The 22310-nt window shown below is 38.3% G+C and overlaps 2 protein-coding genes across 5 annotated transcripts in view; one reads left to right on the top strand and one right to left on the bottom strand.

The window, feature by feature from the left end:
- Nucleotides 1–2432: 2432 nt before the first annotated feature.
- Nucleotides 2433–22297, bottom strand: LOC121383013. 4 transcript variants are annotated; one of them, XM_041512745.1, is made up of 6 exons: nt 22073–22297; nt 8191–8251; nt 6944–7065; nt 4326–4490; nt 3238–3284; nt 2433–2499 (listed from the first exon to the last, which is right to left on the bottom strand). In XM_041512745.1, exons 2-6 carry the CDS (start codon nt 8241–8243, stop codon nt 2464–2466), a joined length of 423 nt encoding a protein of 140 aa, XP_041368679.1. In that variant the 5' UTR covers nt 8244–8251; nt 22073–22297; the 3' UTR covers nt 2433–2463. The 4 variants fall into 4 exon arrangements, with proteins under 4 accessions (XP_041368679.1, XP_041368676.1, XP_041368678.1 ...); XM_041512742.1 differs by lacking the exon at nt 22073–22297 and adding an exon at nt 18898–18989; XM_041512744.1 differs by lacking the exon at nt 22073–22297 and adding an exon at nt 18886–18979.
- Nucleotides 4552–22310, top strand: part of LOC121383007 (aldo-keto reductase family 1 member B1-like) — a 69217-nt gene continuing 51458 nt past the window's right edge. The window contains exon 1 of the mRNA XM_041512736.1: nt 4552–4897. The gene's annotated coding sequence lies outside the window, so the exon portion shown is untranslated. The remainder of the gene's footprint in view (nt 4898–22310) is intronic.

The following is a 22310-nucleotide window of genomic DNA, read 5'->3' as shown; positions in this document are numbered from 1 at the left end:
AACCTGCATCTACAGTTTTAATAAACGTGTGCGTTCTCGAAATAATTGATGAATAAATGAATGCGCAAAAATATATCGGCTATTGGGTGTCAAATAACAGTAAAAGTATAAATGAACTAAATGATCAACAATATGAAATTAAAATACAACTGCAAAGAGCTGTGCAAAGTATAAATATAGGTTTGGAAGCGAAACGCTAAGCAAATAGATCAGAGTTGTGAGTCACAGGAACAATGTTCATTGTTATATGTAATATCAACGTTTAACAATTCTAAATAGTTTTATATTCGAGATTGCTTGTTAAGAAGTACATAACACATGCATGTATGCACGCACACGCATATATACAAGCACACACAAGAACAATCTAGTTATTAAATTAAAAATGTTGTCACCATGTAGGTCTATTTAGAACTATGCAATAAACCTGGTTGGGTAATTTTATCAGACACGTTAAACAGACAGTCGATGCAGAGATGATTAAAATCGCGTTTTGATAATATTCTAATAGCTTTCGTGGTTTTTATTTGTTTTAAAGTTGTTTTGTACGAGAAATCAGCCACTTTCCTGTTGACATACAAACGGAGGTCTGCTAAGCCACGCGGATACGCCATTAGATTAACAAAACATTCCATTATTTGAAACAGAATGGTGACACTGCATTCCATATCTAAAACCTCGAGTAAATACTGGTTCCATTAAGCACTTCGTTGAACTAATGGGAAGACATTGTTATAATGAAATTATATATGACTGAATGTATAGCTTACATCAATGTTGTAAATGTTCAATTATCATTTTGTAGATAAGAGGGTTGTGTGTGCGTGTACCGTGTCAACTTGAATATAATGCATTTGCAATGTATATTATAACCGGTGGCTAGACTTTTTAACTGCAATAATGTTACAATCTATATTGTATTGTGTTGTATTGTGTTGTTTACTGTGTGTTGTGACGTGCGTTATAATTAACAGGGTTTTTGTAGTCAAAGAAGAAATATTTCGACAAAATAAAATTTTGTTTTGTATTCTTAGAAACACTGTTTTTAATGTCTGTATTTAGTTTTGCAAAGAAAACAAATGAACTGAAAACCAGCAGATTGCCATTCCAATCCTCCAATAATAAAAATAAACAGCAAATTGGAAAAAAAGGAACAAGAAATACAGATTAACAAACCGTCATGCGGATTCTGCTTTCAAAAGGAAATGGGATCAGACAGAACAAACTGCATTTATGGGTTTTGTAATAGGGTGAGCGCTCTCTAACTTCTGAATTCAAGTCAACAGACTCAGGTAGAAGACTATAGTTATTTGTGAATCTTCAACTGAGATTTATGCATGCCAGCCCATGGCATCCTAAATGCCCACCTATGGTTTAAAAATAATGTATTTTTAGCCTCAAGGAAATTACCAAAAGGGTCATAATAATTAAAGAGGACTTATTTTAAATATTTTTAGTTGAATGTTTGTGTCACTTTCATCATAATGTGTCCATAATGCATGATTTTGAGTGCATTTAAGACAATATTCACACCACAAACCACATCCAAGCGGGAGTTGGCGGATATCACGCATATATTTATGGAAACTTTGTTCATCAAACATTACAAAAACCCTCATTTGCATAAAGGTTTAGCTATTCAATTTATTACAAAATCAGCTTGTTTGAAAATTACCCAAAATTACCGCGCCCCGCTTTTTACACAAGAAAATCCCGGTGTATGAATACCAAGCCTCATTACAGCTAAACCTTTTGCACTGTTGGTGACAAACCAACTGTCATATTTAAAAGTAACTGCTTGGCTATAACTAAGCTTCAGAATTTACTTCCTATTCCAAATAATTAACCTTCAAACGTGGATATGTGCAAAACCAACAAGGGAACCCAGCACACACACACACACACACACACACACACACACACACACACACACACACCACGACTGGTATCTGTCATTCTGTGGGATGGTGCATATAAAAGATCCCTTTCTACTAATGTACAAATTACGAAATGTTTGACATCCAATAGTCGATGATTAATAAATCAATGTGCTCTAGTGGTGTCGTTAAACAAAGTTTAACTTTAACATACATACATGCATACGTATATGTACTGTTATTCGTATATTTTTGTGTTTCAAGACATCAGTCAGCAGTTGGGACATTTTGGGCCGACTTTAAACGAACAATTGGCACGTGTACGCGTTCATTCGTTATTTCGTGCGTGCGTGTGTGTGTGTGTGTTTGTTTATCTTTGTGCGTATGTGTGTTTGTTTTATTCATCTTTCCATGTGTATTTTTGTAGAGTTTGGTAGCAATCAAAACACAGATTAACATTCTGCTTGTGACGTAGTATCTCTCTGGGTAGGCTCCAGCTGGGTGCGGTGTGCGTGTGTATGTGTGACATAATGAACAAACTACAACACATTAAACTGCGTTACATTCACAATCTCTTTAATTCTATCTATGCCGGATGCAAGTGGTTCAGCGACTCCAGCGTCTGAAATGATATAAAGGTGAACATTATGTCTCTTAATAACTAAAGGCAGTCACACGTACGAATTAAATAATTTCCAAACATTGGCTTATTTATAGTTTTAATGATTAATCATGCTTGGGTAACGGGCGGTAGTTGGCGTATGTGTGTGTGGGGGGGGGGGGGGGGGGGGTGGAAGGGGCCTAGGGGTGCGGCCAGTGTGCGTATCTCCTACTCAAGTTTCGGACTGATCAGAAAGTACGCTGTTTCTCGGACGAATATAATGCATTTATTTCTTTTGATATTGGTCGACTGGATGTTTTTAGTTAGCATTACCGTTCTATCATTGGAGTCATTTAAAAAAAAAAAACTTTTCACATTCTGAAGTTGAATGCAAGAGAGAATTGTTTTTTTTTTTACATAAAAGCAATTTATTAAGCTGTGTATAGATGATAAAAAGTTCACTTTGATGCATTGCTTACTTTTAAAACAGTACATGTTAAAGAAAATAATGTCAGAAAATGCTATATACATTGTAAATGCTACTCAATATCTCCTGCGCAATTAAAACTACGGTCATTAATAGACATCTTAATAAAGTGTTTTGTACTATTTGTTTGATTTTTAATTATTATTGATTAACAAAAATTGTATCTTTTTTTGTTTTATGTTTTGAAATTATGTATGCACGCCTTTTTAAGATGTACCCTCCCTAGAATACTCGTGCATCCACCGCTATTGCTGTTTCGTGTTTCTACTCACCGTTGTCCAGAAGTGAACAAACTCTGCTTCAGTGACCTGTCCATCTTCTGAAATTAAGATGGAACTATTCAACACGCACGACAATCCTGTGTTTATATCAGTAAATAGCAACCCTGGTTAAGTCCGTCTCTTGTAATTACTGAGAATCCCACACCGAGTTTCTATCACTATATAACGATTTCAGTTCACCAATACTAAAACATTGTACCATTCATCAAATATAACACAAAATTACGATTAGATATTACACGTTATTTATTGGGTACGAAGCCAAACAAATGGTGTTAGAATATTCAGATGTCTGTTGTTTTTTTTTAACGACACCACTAGAGCACATTGATTAATTAATCATCGGCTATTGGATGTGAAACATTTGACAATTCTGATACGTAGTCATCAGCGGAAACCCGTTACATTTTTTCTAATGCAGCAAGAGATCTTTTATATGCACTTTCCCAGACAGGAACACACATACCACGGCATTTGACCAGGTTTGGTGCACTGGCTGGAACGAGAAAAACCCCAATCAGGTGAATGGATCAACCGAAGTGGTTTGATCCTGCGACGCAAGCACCTCAAGCGAGCACTCAACCAACAGCTAAATCCCTTATAATATTCAATAGTTGACCAAGACTGAACCCTTGTAACGATTAAACATTAAAAAAACAAGACTGAAAACAAACATTAATTTAGACTTCACCTCGACGTCCCTCCCAGAAGGGTACGGCCATGAAGTTGTTTAGCATAATGAATTCATAAATTATCAATGATGTTTATATATGTTATATGTGTTAACGTGTTCTTACCATCTGAATCAGTGAATTGTCCACTGTGTTAACGTGTTCTGTACTTACTATCTGAATCAGTTAGTTGTCCACCGTGTTAACGTGTTCTGTACTTATCATCTCAATCTGTGAGTTGTCCATTGTGTTAACGTGTTCTGTACTTACCATCTGAATATGTGAGTTGTCCACTGTGTTAACACGTTTTCTGTACTGACCATGTGAGTTGTCCACTGTGTTAAAGTGTTCTGTACTTACCATCTGAATCAGTGAGTTGTCAACTGTGTTAACGTGTTCTGTACTTACCGTCTGAATCTATCAGCTTGTACAGATGCTCGTAGTCCCAGAGGTCAAGGATGTGGTCGTTATCCATGTCGTACAGGCTATACAGCGCATGCGTCAGTTCGTGAAGTTCCGGAAGAATGTGGTTTCCGTATTCTGTGTACTCCTTTCTTGTGACTCTCTGATCACCTTACATATGAAATATCATTTAAAAGTAGCTAAAGCTCGACACACACATGTATATGGATTCTCTGGAATATCATGTCAGAACGACAATCAACTGAAGCATCCGTTAATACATTATTAATGTAAAATACGTCACTATCGTGTCGTTTCGTTTCAGTTCACATTAATTATCAGTCTATGTGTAATACTTGGATAAGAGTTTAAAACTAAGTAAAGGTTGGTGTGTGTAGAACTGTTACACATCGTGACGATTCAACATGGTGTATTTCTCAAAGATACTTACAAAACCACAACATCGTCACTATATTATTGTGGTGCGTATCACCAAACAGTGACACGGAGATACCAGCTTGACTTTGTACAGACATCAAGACAACCAACCAGCAGATGTGCAGAAATTAATATTCCAGGTAAGGCGAAAACCCCATTTGTCCGTAATCTATAATTATGCATATATGTAAACGTAATGCACAGAGTACGGAATGAATGAATGTTTAACGACATCCCAGCACGAAAAATACATCGGCTATTGGGTGTCAAACTATGGTAATGCAAACAAATAAGATTTAAATAAAACAGTGTAAAGAACTGTGCAAAAATACAAATATCTGTCAGAGAGATACTGACTTTTACTCAAAATTTCATTTTGTGCTGTATTGGCCATTCTCAAAGAGAATGTTACACTCCTGCACCACGGCGAGGTTACAGCACGCGCAGAGGCACAGAGTACGGAGACGCACAAATGGAATCTGATCAACCTAGCTCGTATGTGCACAGAATAGTATTGCCACAGATTACGCATTGCATTTGCGCCTAAGAAAGTGTACGTTTAGTGAACGATTGTGTATCTTTACTGGTTTATTTGTGAAGGACACAATCACATTCTAATAACTTGGGTAAGTGTAACTGAATGTATACGCTTTCTATTTGAATGTATTAATTATTAAATCGTTTTGTGGAAGACGTGTAACTGTCGATGCACATTCAAACTGACTTTATTCTGAGGATATCCCTGTAAAACGTATTCTGCTGAAATCCGACTCGCCATTCTAGAATTCGGTGTGTTTGCCTACTAATGTGTGTATATGTATGAGTACTAATGTGTGTATATGTATGTGTACATCTACGTATAACTGTATATGTATGTGTGTACATCTATGTGTAACTGCGTATATGTATGTGTAACTGTGTATATCGTGTACACGTATGTGTAACTGTGTATATCGTGTACACGTATATGTAAGTGTGTATATCGTGTACACGTATGTGTAAGTGTGTATATCGTGTACACGTATGTGTAAGTGTGTATATCGTGTACATGTATGTGTAACTGTGTATATCGTGTACATGTATGTGTAACTGCGTATATGTATGTGTAACTGTGTATATCGTGTACATGTATGTGTAACTGTATATCGTGTACATATATGTGTAACTGCGTACATATATGTGTAACTGCGTATATGTATGTGTAACTGTATATCGTGTACATCTATGTGTAACTGCGTATATGTATGTGTAACTGTGTATATCGTGTACACGTATGTGTAACTGTGTATATCGTGTACACGTATGTGTAAGTGTGTATATCGTGTACACGTATGTGTAACTGTGTATATCGTGTACGTGTATATGTAACTGTATATCGTGTACACGTATGTGTAACTGTATATCGTGTACGTGTAACTGTATATCGTGTTCACACGTATGTGTAACTGTATATCGTGTACGTGTATGTGTAACTGTATATCGTGTACATGTATGTGTAATTGTGTATATCGTGTATACGATTAATCCGTTGCTGACCATCTTGTCCATCTTAATTGCAATATATTTAGAAAATACAGTGTAACATGTACTCTTATACAGAATGGGATCTCCAGAATTCTAAAATATTCAGACAATACAATGTAATATGTAGTCTTAGACAGAATAAGATCTCCAGAATTCTAATATATTCAGACAATACAATGTAACATGTACTCTTACAGAATGGGATCTCCAGAATTCTAATATATGTAGACAATACAATGTAACATGTAATGTTATACAGAATGATATCTCCAGAATTGAGGTTTGTTATCCCGAAAGAGGTTTTGGTGTTCACAATATCTGTCAGGAACCTTCGAACCGTTGTTACTCGTACAGTGTGAAATAGGTTGATGTGTATCAAAGTGATCTATCCCTCTATTGTGAATATGTTCGTTGTCAATTTCTTATAATCATTTCATGGGGCCACACTGTTTACAACACAGCAAGCTGGGTAATAAGTTAAATATTAAAGTCGTTACCATTTCGTATGATGAAATACTGTTCATTTGTCAATCGTTAATCTCATAACAAATGAAAGTATTTCACCCACGGCATAAATTGTCTAGGAAATGGCATCTCATTGAACGTCCTATAAGTTCGACTGTGTTGAGATACAATAAATACATTTTAAAATGTATGCTCACCATTTGTGTCGTAATATCTGAATGACTGCTGCAGTTCCAGCTGACTGAAGATGCTGTCACCGTTGGAGTCATATGTTACGAACATGTGTTTGGCATATTGGTCATACGGCCGCAAGCTTATTCTGAAAACATCAAAAACAGACCTTAACATTAATGTCTACTTAATACTGCTTTAAGACATCTGCTTAAAGCTGCTTCATGTGCATGCGGCGTTCGGCGTTTGGCATATTTGTTTTAATTGCTTGAAATCGTTCCAGTAATTTCCAGTTGTTCACATGCACCCGGTTTGAGTTGCGCGGCGTTTTTTTCATACGGTATGCGGTGCATGTTTCAAATATTAGTATAATTTTTAAAATGGAGGAGTGGCATCAATATTGGGGGTGGAGGACCCACAATATTGTGTTTTTAATGTGCACACTTAAAAGTCATCGAAAAAAAAGAGTCACAAAACAATGTAAAAAAATAAGATACTAGTAAGGAAAAGATCATATTTTATATTAACAAAATACTCAAATTACAGCAAGGGCAGTGGTATAATGTCATCAATTTTCGCAATTAACTTTGATAGAACTAGTATCAGTTTGAATTGGTCATTACACAAAAGTATTTGAAGGTTTTAGAACCTAATATACGCAAAAAAAAACCCGCCGCTACATCAGGCGCATTGCAGGACATTATGTAAGGGGTGGGGTGGGGGGGGGGGGGGGGGGGGGGGGGGTCTAGACTATGGGGAACGAAGTTTCTACAGAGTACAGAATCATTACTGATAGTGTTCAGTTGTATTAAATTGTCTAAAGTGGCGCACAACTCCCTGATCGACGAGGAAAGTGTTTCTGAGTCACTACAATGTGCGGTCTACATCACTCACACGATTAAATGCAAAGAATTCGTGTCAAGGGTTTCAGTCTGGTATTTGGGTTCACGACCCGGGTAGTTCTTGCTGCCGACAAGATGGATCACCCCCATTGGTGTTTTAATGTCTACAATAAGGTTCTCGTGTGATACTTCTATTATACTCGTCTGAAATTGCCTACAAGAATCCTGCACAATATTTCTCTCAATTACACTTTGAAATACATTTTACAAATGTGTATGTTTTAGATCTTAACAAAGGCACGTAGTGCCTAATAAACCCAGTTAGTTGTGTCTAATAGACGTTTTTCTGTTTGCCTTGTTGTATCTGACAGTCATATCGGTTAATGCAGTAAACCACGAGAACGGGAAAAGATTAGTTTACATGTACTCACTTCTGAGTGCAGACTACTGTCAGTCCGACCAGCACCAGCAGAACTATCTTCATAGTGATGGCTGTAACAACACGTAATACACGTCATACACGTCACGTAGAACAATTCATATACGTTGGGTACAGAACGTCATGTACAACAAATCATATACATGGGGTACCACACGTCATGTACAACACATCATATACATGGGGTACCACACGTCATGTACAACACACCATATACATGGGATACCGCACACCATGTACAACACATCATGTACATGGGGTACCACACGTCATGTACAACACACCATGTACATGGGGTACAAAACGTCATGTACAATACATCATGTATGTGGGGTACCACACGTCATGTACAACGCATCATATACATGGGATACCACACGTCATGTACAACACATCTTATACATGGGGTACTACACGTTATATAGAACACATCATACACAAGGGATATCACACTTCATGTAGAACACATCATATACATGGGGTACCACCAGTCATGTAGCACACGTCATACACAAGAGATACCACACATCATGTACAACACATCATATATATGTGGTACCACACTTCTTGTACAACACATCATATACATCGGGTACCACACTTCATGTACAACACATCATATATATGGGGTACCACACGTCATATAGAACACATCATATACATGGGGTACCACACATCATGTAGAACACATCATATATATGGGTACCACACGTTATGTACAACACATCATATATATGGGGTACCACACGTCATGTAGAACACATCATATACAAGGGATACCACACGTCATGTATAACACATCATACACAAGGGATACCACACGTCATGTATAACACATCATACACAAGGGATACCACACGTCATGTACAACACACCATACACAAGGGATACCACACGTCATGTACAACACATCATATACATGGGGTACCACACGTCATGTACAACACATCATATACATGGGATACCACACGTCATGTAGAACACATCATATACATGGGGTACCACACGTCATGTACAACACATCATATACGTGGGGTACCACACGTCATGTAGAACACATCATATACATGGGGTACCACACGTCATGTACAACACATCATATACGTGGGATACCACACGTCATGTAGAACACATCATATACATGGGGTACCACACGTCATGTACAACACATCATATATGTGGGATACCACACGTCATGTAGAACGCATCATATATACCATATATACTTCATGTACAACACATCATATACATGGGGTACCACACGTCATGTACAACACATGATATATATGGAGTACCACACGTCATGTACAACACATCATATACATGGAGTACCACACGTCATGAACAACACATCATATACATGGGGTACCACACGTCATGTACAACACATCATATACATGGGGTACCACACGTCATGTACAACACATCATATACATGGGGTACCACACGTCATGTAGAACACATCATATACATGGGATACCACACGTTATGTACAACACATCATATGCATGGGGTACCACACGTCATGTAGAACAAATCATATACATGGGGTACCACACTTCAGGTACAACACATCATATACATGGTTTACCACACGTTGTGTACAACACTTCATATATATGGGGTACCACACTTCATGTACAACACATCATATACGTGGGGTACCACACGTCGTGTACAACACATTATATATGTGACGTACCACACATCATGTTTAACACTATACATACATTGTGTACCATACGTCAAATACAACACATCATACGTGCATTAGATATATGCCACACGTGTATAACACATCGACTATAACAACTCACATACATTATGGACAACAGTTAAAGTTTGTTTTCTTTAACGACACTAAGGGAGCACATTTATTTATCAATAATCGGCTATTGAATGTCAAATATTTCCCTTGCTGCTAATCGAAAAGAGTAGCCCAAGAAGTGGCGGAATCGGGTTTCCTTTTTCAATGTCTTTGTTGTTCTCAAGTGCTTATTTCGAACACTGATAATTCATACAACAAATCATATACATGGGGTACCACACGTCATGTACAACACATCATATACATGGGGTACCACACGTCATGTACAACACACCATATACATGGGATACCGCACACCATGTACAACACATCATGTACATGGGGTACCACACGTCATGTACAACACACCATGTACATGGGGTACAAAACGTCATGTACAATACATCATGTATGTGGGGTACCACACGTCATGTACAACGCATCATATACATGGGATACCACACGTCATGTACAACACATCTTATACATGGGGTACTACACGTTATATAGAACACATCATACACAAGGGATATCACACTTCATGTAGAACACATCATATACATGGGGTACCACCAGTCATGTAGCACACGTCATACACAAGAGATACCACACATCATGTACAACACATCATATATATGTGGTACCACACTTCTTGTACAACACATCATATACATCGGGTACCACACTTCATGTACAACACATCATATATATGGGGTACCACACGTCATGTAGAACACATCATATACATGGGGTACCACACGTCATGTAGAACACATCATATATATGGGTACCACACGTTATGTTCAACACATGATATATATGGGGTACCACACGTCATGTAGAACACATCATATACAAGGGATACCACACGTCATGTAGAACACATCATACACAAGGGATACCACACGTCATGTATAACACATCATACACAAGGGATACCACACGTCATGTACAACACACCATACACAAGGGATACCACACGTCATGTACAACACATCATATATGTGGGATACCACACGTCATGTAGAACACATCATATACATGGGGTACCACACGTCATGTACAACACATCATATACATGGGATACCACACGTCATGTAGAACACATCATATACATGGGGTACCACACGTCATGTAGAACACATCATATACATGGGATACCACACGTCATGTACAACACATCATATGCATGGGGTACCACACGTCATGTAGAACAAATCATATACATGGGGTACCACACTTCAGGTACAACACATCATATACATGGTTTACCACACGTTGTGTACAACACTTCATATATATGGGGTACCACACTTCATGTACAACACATCATATACGTGGGGTACCACACGTCGTGTACAACACATTATATATGTGACGTACCACACATCATGTTTAACACTGTACATACATTGTGTACCATACGTCAAATACAACACATCATACGTGTATTAGATATATGCCACACGTGTATAACACATCGACTATAACAACTCACATACATTATGGACAACAGTTAAAGTTTGTTTTCTTTAACGACACTAAGGGAGCACATTTATTTATCAATAATCGGCTATTGAATGTCAAATATTTCCCTTGCTGCTAATCGAAAAGAGTAGCCCAAGAAGTGGCGGAATCGGGTTTCCTTTTTCAATGTCTGTGTTGTTCTCAAGTGCTTATTTCGAACACTGATAATTCATACAACAAATCATATATATGGGGTACCACACGTCATGTACAACACATCATATACATGGGGTACCACACGTCATGTACAACACACCATATACATGGGATACCGCACACCATGTACAACACATCATGTACATGGGGTACCACACGTCATGTACAACACACCATGTACATGGGGTACAAAACGTCATGTACAATACATCATGTATGTGGGGTACCACACGTCATGTACAACGCATCATATACATGGGATACCACACGTCATGTACAACACACCATATACATGGGATACCGCACACCATGTACAACACATCATGTACATGGGGTACCATACGTCATGTACAACACACCATGTACATGGGGTACAAAACGTCATGTACAATACATCATGTATGTGGGGTACCACACGTCATGTACAACGCATTATATACATGGGATACCACACGTCATGTACAACACATCTTATACATGGGGTACTACACGTTATATAGAATACATCATACACAAGGGATATCACACTTCATGTAGAACACATCATATACATGGGGTACCACCAGTCATGTAGCACACGTCATACACAAGAGATACCACACATCATGTACAACACATCATATATATGTGGTACCACACTTCTTGTACAACACATCATATACATCGGGTACCACACTTCATGTACAACACATCATATATATGGGGTACCACACGTCATGTAGAACACATCATATACATGGGGTACCACACGTCATGTAGAACACATCATATATATGGGTACCACACGTTATGTACAACACATCATATATATGGGGTACCACACGTCATGTAGAACACATCATATACAAGGGATACCACACGTCATGTAGAACACATCATACACAAGGGATACCACACGTCATGTATAACACATCATACACAAGGGATACCACACGTCATGTACAACACACCATACACAAGGGATACCACACGTCATGTACAACACATCATATATGTGGGATACCACACGTCATGTAGAACACATCATATACATGGGGTACCACACATCATGTACAACACATCATATACATGGGATACCACACGTCATGTAGAACACATCATATACGTGGGGTACCACACGTCATGTAGAACACATCATATACATGGGGTACCACACGTCATGTACAACACATCATATACGTGGGATACCACACGTCATGTAGAACACATCATATACATGGGGTACCACACGTCATGTACAACACATCATATATGTGGGATACCACACGTCATGTAGAACACATCATATATACCATATATACTTCATGTACAACACATCATATACATGGGGTACCACACGTCATGTACAACACATGATATATATGGAGTACCACACGTCATGTACAACACATCATATACATGGAGTACCACACGTCATGAACAACACATCATATACATGGGGTACCACACGTCATGTACAACACATCATATACATGGGGTACCACACGTCATGTACAACACATCATATACATGGGGTACCACACGTCATGTAGAACACATCATATACATGGGATACCACACGTTATGTACAACACATCATATGCATGGGGTACCACACGTCATGTAGAACAAATCATATACATGGGGTACCACACTTCAGGTACAACACATCATATACATGGTTTACCACACGTTGTGTACAACACTTCATATATATGGGGTACCACACTTCATGTACAACACATCATATACGTGGGGTACCACACGTCGTGTACAACACATTATATATGTGACGTACCACACATCATGTTTAACACTGTACATACATTGTGTACCATACGTCAAATACAACACATCATACGTGCATTAGATATATGCCACACGTGTATAACACATCGACTATAACAACTCACATACATTATGGACAACAGTTAAAGTTTGTTTTCTTTAACGATACTAAGGGAGCACATTTATTTATCAATAATCGGCTATTGAATGTCAAATATTTCCCTTGCTGCTAATCGAAAAGAGTAGCCCAAGAAGTGGCGGAATCGGGTTTCCTTTTTCAATGTCTGTGTTGTTCTCAAGTGCTTATTTCGAACACTGATAATTCATACAACAAATCATATACATGGGGTACCACACGTCATGTACAACACATCATATACATGGGGTACCACACGTCATGTACAACACACCATATACATGGGATACCGCACACCATGTACAACACATCATGTACATGGGGTACCACACGTCATGTACAACACACCATGTACATGGGGTACAAAACGTCATGTACAATACATCATGTATGTGGGGTACCACACGTCATGTACAACGCATCATATACATGGGATACCACACGTCATGTACAACACATCTTATACATGGGGTACTACACGTTATATAGAACACATCATACACAAGGGATATCACACTTCATGTAGAACACATCATATACATGGGGTACCACCAGTCATGTAGCACACGTCATACACAAGAGATACCACACATCATGTACAACACATCATATATATGTGGTACCACACTTCTTGTACAACACATCATATACATCGGGTACCACACTTCATGTACAACACATCATATATATGGGGTACCACACGTCATGTAGAACACATCATATACATGGGGTACCACACGTCATGTAGAACACATCATATATATGGGTACCACACGTTATGTACAACACATCATATATATGGGGTACCACACGTCATGTAGAACACATCATATACAAGGGATACCACACGTCATGTAGAACACATCATACACAAGGGATACCACACGTCATGTATAACACATCATACACAAGGGATACCACACGTCATGTACAACACACCATACACAAGGGATACCACACGTCATGTACAACACATCATATATGTGGGATACCACACGTCATGTAGAACACATCATATACATGGGGTACCACACGTCATGTACAACACATCATATACATGGGATACCACACGTCATGTAGAACACATCATATACATGGGGTACCACACGTCATGTACAACACATCATATACGTGGGGTACCACACGTCATGTAGAACACATCATATACATGGGGTACCACACGTCATGTACAACACATCATATACGTGGGATACCACACGTCATGTAGAACACATCATATACATGGGGTACCACACGTCATGTACAACACATCATATATGTGGGATACCACACGTCATGTAGAACACATCATATACATGGGGTACCACACGTCATGTACAACACATCATATACATGGGGTACCACACGTCATGTAGAACACATCATATACATGGGGTACCACACGTCATGTACAATACATCATATATGTGGGATACCACACGTCATGTAGAACACATCATATATACCATATATACTTCATGTACAACACATCATATACATGGGGTACCACACGTCATGTACAACACATGATATATATGGAGTACCACACGTCATGTACAACACATCATATACATGGAGTACCACACGTCATGAACAACACATCATATACATGGGGTACCACACGTCATGTACAACACATCATATACATGGGGTACCACACATCATATACATGGGGTACCACACGTCATGTAGAACACATCATATACATGGGATACCACACGTTATGTACAACACATCATATGCATGGGGTACCACACGTCATGTAGAACAAATCATATACATGGGGTACCACACTTCAGGTACAACACATCATATACATGGTTTACCACACGTTGTGTACAACACTTCATATATATGGGGTACCACACTTCATGTACAACACATCATATACCTGGGGTACCACACGTCATGTACAACACATCATATACATGGGGTACCACACGTCATGTAGAACACATCATATACATGGGGTACCACTCGTCATGTACAACACATCATATATGTGGGATACCAAACGTCATGTAGAACACATCATATACATGGGGTACCACACGTCATGTACAACACATCATATATGTGGGATACCACACGTCATGTAGAACACATCATATACATGGGGTACCACACGTCATGTACAACACATCATATACATGGGGTACCACACGTCATGTAGAACACATCATATACATGGGGTACCACACGTCATGTACAACACATCATATATGTGGGATACCACACGTCATGTAGAACACATCATATATACCATATATACTTCATGTACAACACATCATATACATGGGGTACCACACGTCATGTACAACACATGGTATATATGGAGTACCACACGGCATGTACAACACATCATATACATGGAGTACCACACGTCATGAACAACACATCATATACATGGGGTACCACACGTCATGTACAACACATCATATACATGGGGTACCACACGTCATGTACAACACATCATATATATGGGGTACCACACGTCATGTAGAACACATCATATACATGGGATACCACACGTTATGTACAACACATCATATGCATGGGGTACCACACGTCATGTAGAACAAATCATATACATGGGGTACCACACTTCAGGTACAACACATCATATACATGGTTTACCACACGTTGTGTACAACACTTCATATATATGGGGTACCACACTTCATGTACAACACATCATATACGTGGGGTACCACACGTCGTGTACAACACATTATATATGTGACGTACCACACATCATGTTTAACACTGTACATACATTGTGTACCATACGTCAAATACAACACATCATACGTGCATTAGATATATGCCACACGTGTATAACACATCGACTATAACAACTCACATACATTATGGATAACAGTTAAAGTTTGTTTTCTTTAACGACACTAAGGGAGCACATTTATTTATCAATAATCGGCTATTGAATGTCAAATATTTCCCTTGCTGCTAATCGAAAAGAGTAGCCCAAGAAGTGGCGGAATCGGGTTTCCTTTTTCAATGTCTGTGTTGTTCTCAAGTGCTTATTTCGAACACTGATAATTCATACAGCGAACACATCATCCCGCTCCGTAACTCATGGACAACGCGTCATGTACTTCATCCAGCCAACACATCCTCCCGCCCCATAAGTCATGGACAACACGTCACGTACTGCGTAAGCCAACACACATCGACGTGAAATTATAGTTTGAGAATATAATGCTTCTATACATACGTGTACTTGTTTCCCCAAAATGTGAATATTCAATTAGCTTTTGATTGTGAATGGTTCAATTGCCAACTTAAACACTTTAAAATTTCGAAATCGTTACCGTGAATAAAATTGGAATTTAAGTGTCTAGTTAACTTTAAATACAATTATCTTTATGAATTTGTGTTATCATATCTAATAAGTCATTTTATTCATATTAATGATCCAATTGCTTATTAATTTCTTAAAAATACTAAAAAAACGTTACTATGGTTACTTTCACAATACTAATGCACTTATAAAAGAATACAAAATAACTAACAGATAAGATACTATAGTCCTGTTCAACTGTTTAGACCCTAAGTTGTTTGCAAATGTTACGTTTAATTCCTATTATATTCAATCCTTGTTTTCTTTACATTTACATGAAAACAAACCCAAACCCCGACAGGTTTCATGTACAATTCATCATCTAAAATGCACGAAGTTGACTTATTTCCATTTTACAAAAATCTTTTTATGTTTCGCATACAGGTTCGTTCTCCTATAAATAACTACGGCTATTTGCATAACAAAAGATTAGGATACAAGACTACGTGAAGGCCATTATAGCTTGTTTCATTGAATCCATGAATGTCCAAAATACGATAACATTGCTTGTATATATCAAGTCGATGGTCAATAACATATTATTTTCGAAGTATAATCTATGATTGCACGTGCTGTTGTAGGATTGTGTAAATCACATGAAATACAAGTATAGAAGGGTATATAAGTTCACACAAAATATATTACTGGATATTATATACATTATTGTTATTTGAGTAAAATATGGGTAAATAGAAAATTGTTTCTCCCTACCCATCAAGCATATAACGTTAAATGCATGTATTAACTCTTTAACACTGAAAACAATTTATTCCCATGACATTCATTATCAGTCACTATAAAACAACCTATCAATTAGACAAATATAAACGTGTATTACAAAACACTGACAATCAATATAAAACTATATAAAATACACCTACATACGAAGCCAGAGGTGGGTATGGGGTTGGACAGAGGGCCACGCCTCCGCCAATCGCGGGTATACAATATTCTGGCCACGTGTGTGTGCAATATGTGACAATGAACATCACGAGATTAAGTCCTCACCTCAACCCCCTCACTAAGAGGGAACGTGGCCTTCAGATGAACACTTGCCCTTGCATTGGTAAATAATAAATATTATATATTATTCATGGACATACAACCTGACAGTCACAATGTATCAAGCTATCGTATAGTTACTTTACAGTGTTTTATCCCCAATAGCACCTAAACTTATTGTTGTATCAGTACATTACATTAATGACATAGCAGGCGCGGATCCAGATGTTTTTTTAATAGCGGGGGACCAAAACCCGTTGTTGCTTTTGAACAGGTGAATGGGATAAGTTTTCTTTTTTGTGTGTGTATTCTGTAATATATATTGTTTGACAAAAATAGGTGTGGGGGGGGGGGGGGGGGGGTCGTGTCACCTCGACTCCCCGTCTGAATCCGCGCCTGCATTGTTTATTGACTTATGTTACCAAATTGTTTCTTAAATATAGGTCAAACTACAATATATTCCGCTAGGAAGGTGGAAAAGAACATTAGTCTGAAACACACTATAGAGTGATGCTTTTGTTATGCAAATAGCCTTAGTTATTTATAAGAGAACGAACCTGTATGCGAAACATACAGAGATTTTTGTCAAATGTAAATAAGTAAACAACGTGCATTTTAGATGATGAATTGTATATAAAACCTGTCGGGATTTGGGTTTGTTTTCATGCAAATGTACAGAAAACAAAGATTGAATAGGAATTAAACGTAATATTTGCACACAAAAAAACCTTAGGGTCTAAACAATTGAACAGGACAATAATATATAATTTACAAAACGTCGCTGTTACAAAAAACGTTTAGATGTATAACTATTAATATAAATGTCTTAATGTTTTCACGTCACTAACACTAACACAATTTGAAGCTTTACAAACTTAGTACATGTAATTTTCTAACATATTATGTCCTCCACGCTAAAGACAACACTTACAATTATACTTACACTATCAGTGTAAAAGGCTACTGCTACAGACGATTGTCTACGCTCGTGTTTCAAGATAGAAACACGTGTTGTCTTCACACCACTCCTAGAACTAGTGGGTTCAAATATGACTGCCCCGTAACCATTCTTTGGGGACGAAAGTTTGAGGCTGGATTTCAACTCATTAGGACCTTTAGAAAAACATTAGCCACCACATACCTCTCGAAAGGTCTGACTAGCTCCACCAGGGGGCCAAATCCATTATGGCTGCCGGCGGCCATTCTGAAAATCGAAAATCGCCATAACTTTCTTAATATGTAAGTTACAATCACGAATAAGGTGTCTATTCCCATTACACAGAGGGTGCCTATTCTTCTGGTGGGGTTATTTTTGCAATTTAAGGTCACCTTCATATTCAAATCCAGGATGGTCGTTATCAATAATTAAAAAACAGTGGAACACTTGAAATATTTGGGCAAAATCATAAAGAATTGTCTTTGTGCACAAAATGAAGAATGTTCAATATTAGGTGAGTTAAGCCTTTGATTGTATTGTGTGGCACCTCTCGAAAGACATATTTTCATATGTGAAGAGCTGATAAATATCGCGTGTATCTCTTCCACCGCCATGTAATAAAGGGGGGAGGGGAGGGTGTCTAATTTTGATATAATAGCGTTACGTAATATTTCAACGGCCCCATGGTGAATAATTGGGAGTGTGGGGGGGGGGGGGGGCGGCGAGTGTTGCCTTTGATTTAATAACAAACATTAGGGCACTAAGGCAAGTTCGAGGGGTACCAAGGCAAACATTTCCTTCAAAAGAGTGGCACGAAGATAACTTACTTTTTATCAAGTTTCTCAGAAAGAAAAAAATAATAATTTCACCTTATGATCTTGGACTCTAGCCTATGCAGTTCGTTGGATACAGACAGTGGCGTGGGGTGGGGGGTGGGGGTGGGGTGGCAGAGGGCTTGGATGCCAGGTGCCCCCCCCCCCCCAATACAAAATCCTGCCTACGCCACTGGATACGGATGCCTTGATATGTGTGTGGTTGTTATGCATTTGTACTGAATGGACAGTAGCTCGAATGTCTTCTGGTCGCAGCCCGCGGTCACGACCAACACGCGCTCTGCAAGTCCACAGTTAATAACTACACAAATGGCAATGGCAAAACTAAGTTTAGTTGAAGCACTCATACCTAAAGACGTTGGACATTTGGCTGCTGACGAGCTAAGCACTAGCGTGTTTTCTTTTCTCTTTGGTTGTTGTTTTTTGTTGGGGTTTTTGTTGTTGGTTTGTTTGTTTTTGGTTTTTGGTTTTGGTTTTGGTTTTATTCTCCCTTGCCGGGGCATTTTGATGTCCAACAACAAAATACAAAAGTGAATGGAAAGCGTGCGTGCGTGATTCGGTAAATATTGGGAGTACATTTTAATTTTAACTTTGGTATAATCTAACATTAAATTTTCTTTTGGGGTAATTGTACTTTAATTTTTCAGACTATTTCAATCTTGAAAGTTAATACAAGAAGACTATAAAAACATAAAGCTATATTATAGTATGACTTTACCGTCGAGTCATTTCGTCTTATATTCAAAATAAAGTAATCAATCACCCAATTTTGAATTATTTGTGATTTGAACGGCATTCTGCATCGAACAGTTACCCTCATCCAACCTTAACAGATACCCACATACTTATGCAGTTGACACTTTCAGTTACCAACATCACACGTGATTTTTGATGCCCGTTATTTAATTCCTAAATACTATTTTTTTTAAACGTATGCTTTAAAAATGCATATTTTATATATTTCATGAAATCCGGTAGTAGTGGTGTATAGTAGGTGGTTACAAGTGCCTCATAACAATACCAGAAGTAACTACTTCAAACACTCCCCGAAGTGGTCAGACTAAGAAAAGCTGATGGGGAATGGCAGGTATGTGGCACAGATAGCCACAAGAGACAAGCACCTGTCGCGGTTGGAGAGACAAGGAATGGGATGTGGAGGTGGACGGCGAAAGAAGTTAAGGATAGGAGGAGTTGCCAGATCGGAAAGAAATGAGGTGGAATTCAAAGGAGAGAGAGGAAAGGGGGTAGTGGGGGGGGGGGGACAAAAAGCCCCCCCCCCAAAAAAAACAACAAAAAAAAAAACAACAACAACAACACACAAACAAACCCTCAACACTATTCACTTGTGATCTAACCCAAATATCCCAAGAGCTCCGATGTTTTCTAATTATCAATGTGGGGAACAACGGCCATCTTAGATTTCAATGTCATGATGCCTTTACATTACAAAAATAATCCCACCAGAAGATTCGGTATCCGTTTTGTAATGGGAATAGACATCTTAATCGTGATTGTAACTTATATATTAAGTGAGATATAGCGGTTTTCGTTTTCCAGTATGGCCGCCGGAAGCCATAATTGATTTGGCCCTTTGGCTATCTGTCCAGGACAGAGAGTTAGTTGTTATAGTTTAGTAAGAGAGAAGACCCATTGAGGTGTTAAAACTCGCTCTTGGTGGGAGCCGGAACCGGGCTGCGAACCCTGTACCTACCAGCCTTTTGTCCGATGGCTTAACAACGACACCACCGAGGTCGGTACTTATATAGTTCATATAATCTACTTCATATATAGAGGACACTCACCTCGTGTCTTGTGATATCATAATTTATCTGCACGAGTTGATACAAGTATGAAGCCTCGGATTTTATACTTTTATCAACGAGTGCTAATAAATTATGATATCACAAGACACGAGGGAGTATTATTTTTATCATCCATTATCATTCTTTTCATTTGCGACAGTTGTAAACAATACCAGTAATGTGGGTTGAATGTCAGCGGTAGACTTGTTAACTAGCAGAACGGCAGTGGCGTGACGTCACTAATGGTAGGTTTAGTGCTGAAACAAACACAGTGACATAACAAAACATTGTCTTGTGATTAAAATTTGATCACTCAAGATTATAAGAAGCGATATCTCCTGCGGAGATATCGCAGGAGATATCGCAAATTATAGAGCCAGCGATGTCTCCTACAAAAGCCTTTAATGGATGATAAAAGCCATTTAACCGGCTTCATATAAGTCTACTAACTACATGCACTTGATATATGGAAATAAGTTATTTCACATCTTCTATCTAATTATCTACCTTGTGAACGACATTGATATTATCATGCCTATAACCTACTTCATATATTTCCAGTAATTTGCTTCAAATCTTCTGTGTAACCAACTCATGTTGTATTGCCCATGTAAACAATGTAGCCCAAAAGATTGCCGATTGTAGATTGGCGACGTTTCCGCCGACTCGGTTCCTGTTGAGTTGATCTGGAAGACGTTGCTTTTGATACATTATTAAACGTTCCAACATAGATGTCAAATAAACATTTGTTTAAAAAAAATTGCTATATGTTTTGTTATAACGT

Source organism: Gigantopelta aegis, chromosome 10, assembly GCF_016097555.1.
Source record: "Gigantopelta aegis isolate Gae_Host chromosome 10, Gae_host_genome, whole genome shotgun sequence".
Classification (NCBI taxonomy): Eukaryota; Metazoa; Mollusca; class Gastropoda; order Neomphalida; family Peltospiridae; genus Gigantopelta; species Gigantopelta aegis.
This window is presented reverse-complemented; position numbering and strand designations above follow the sequence as displayed.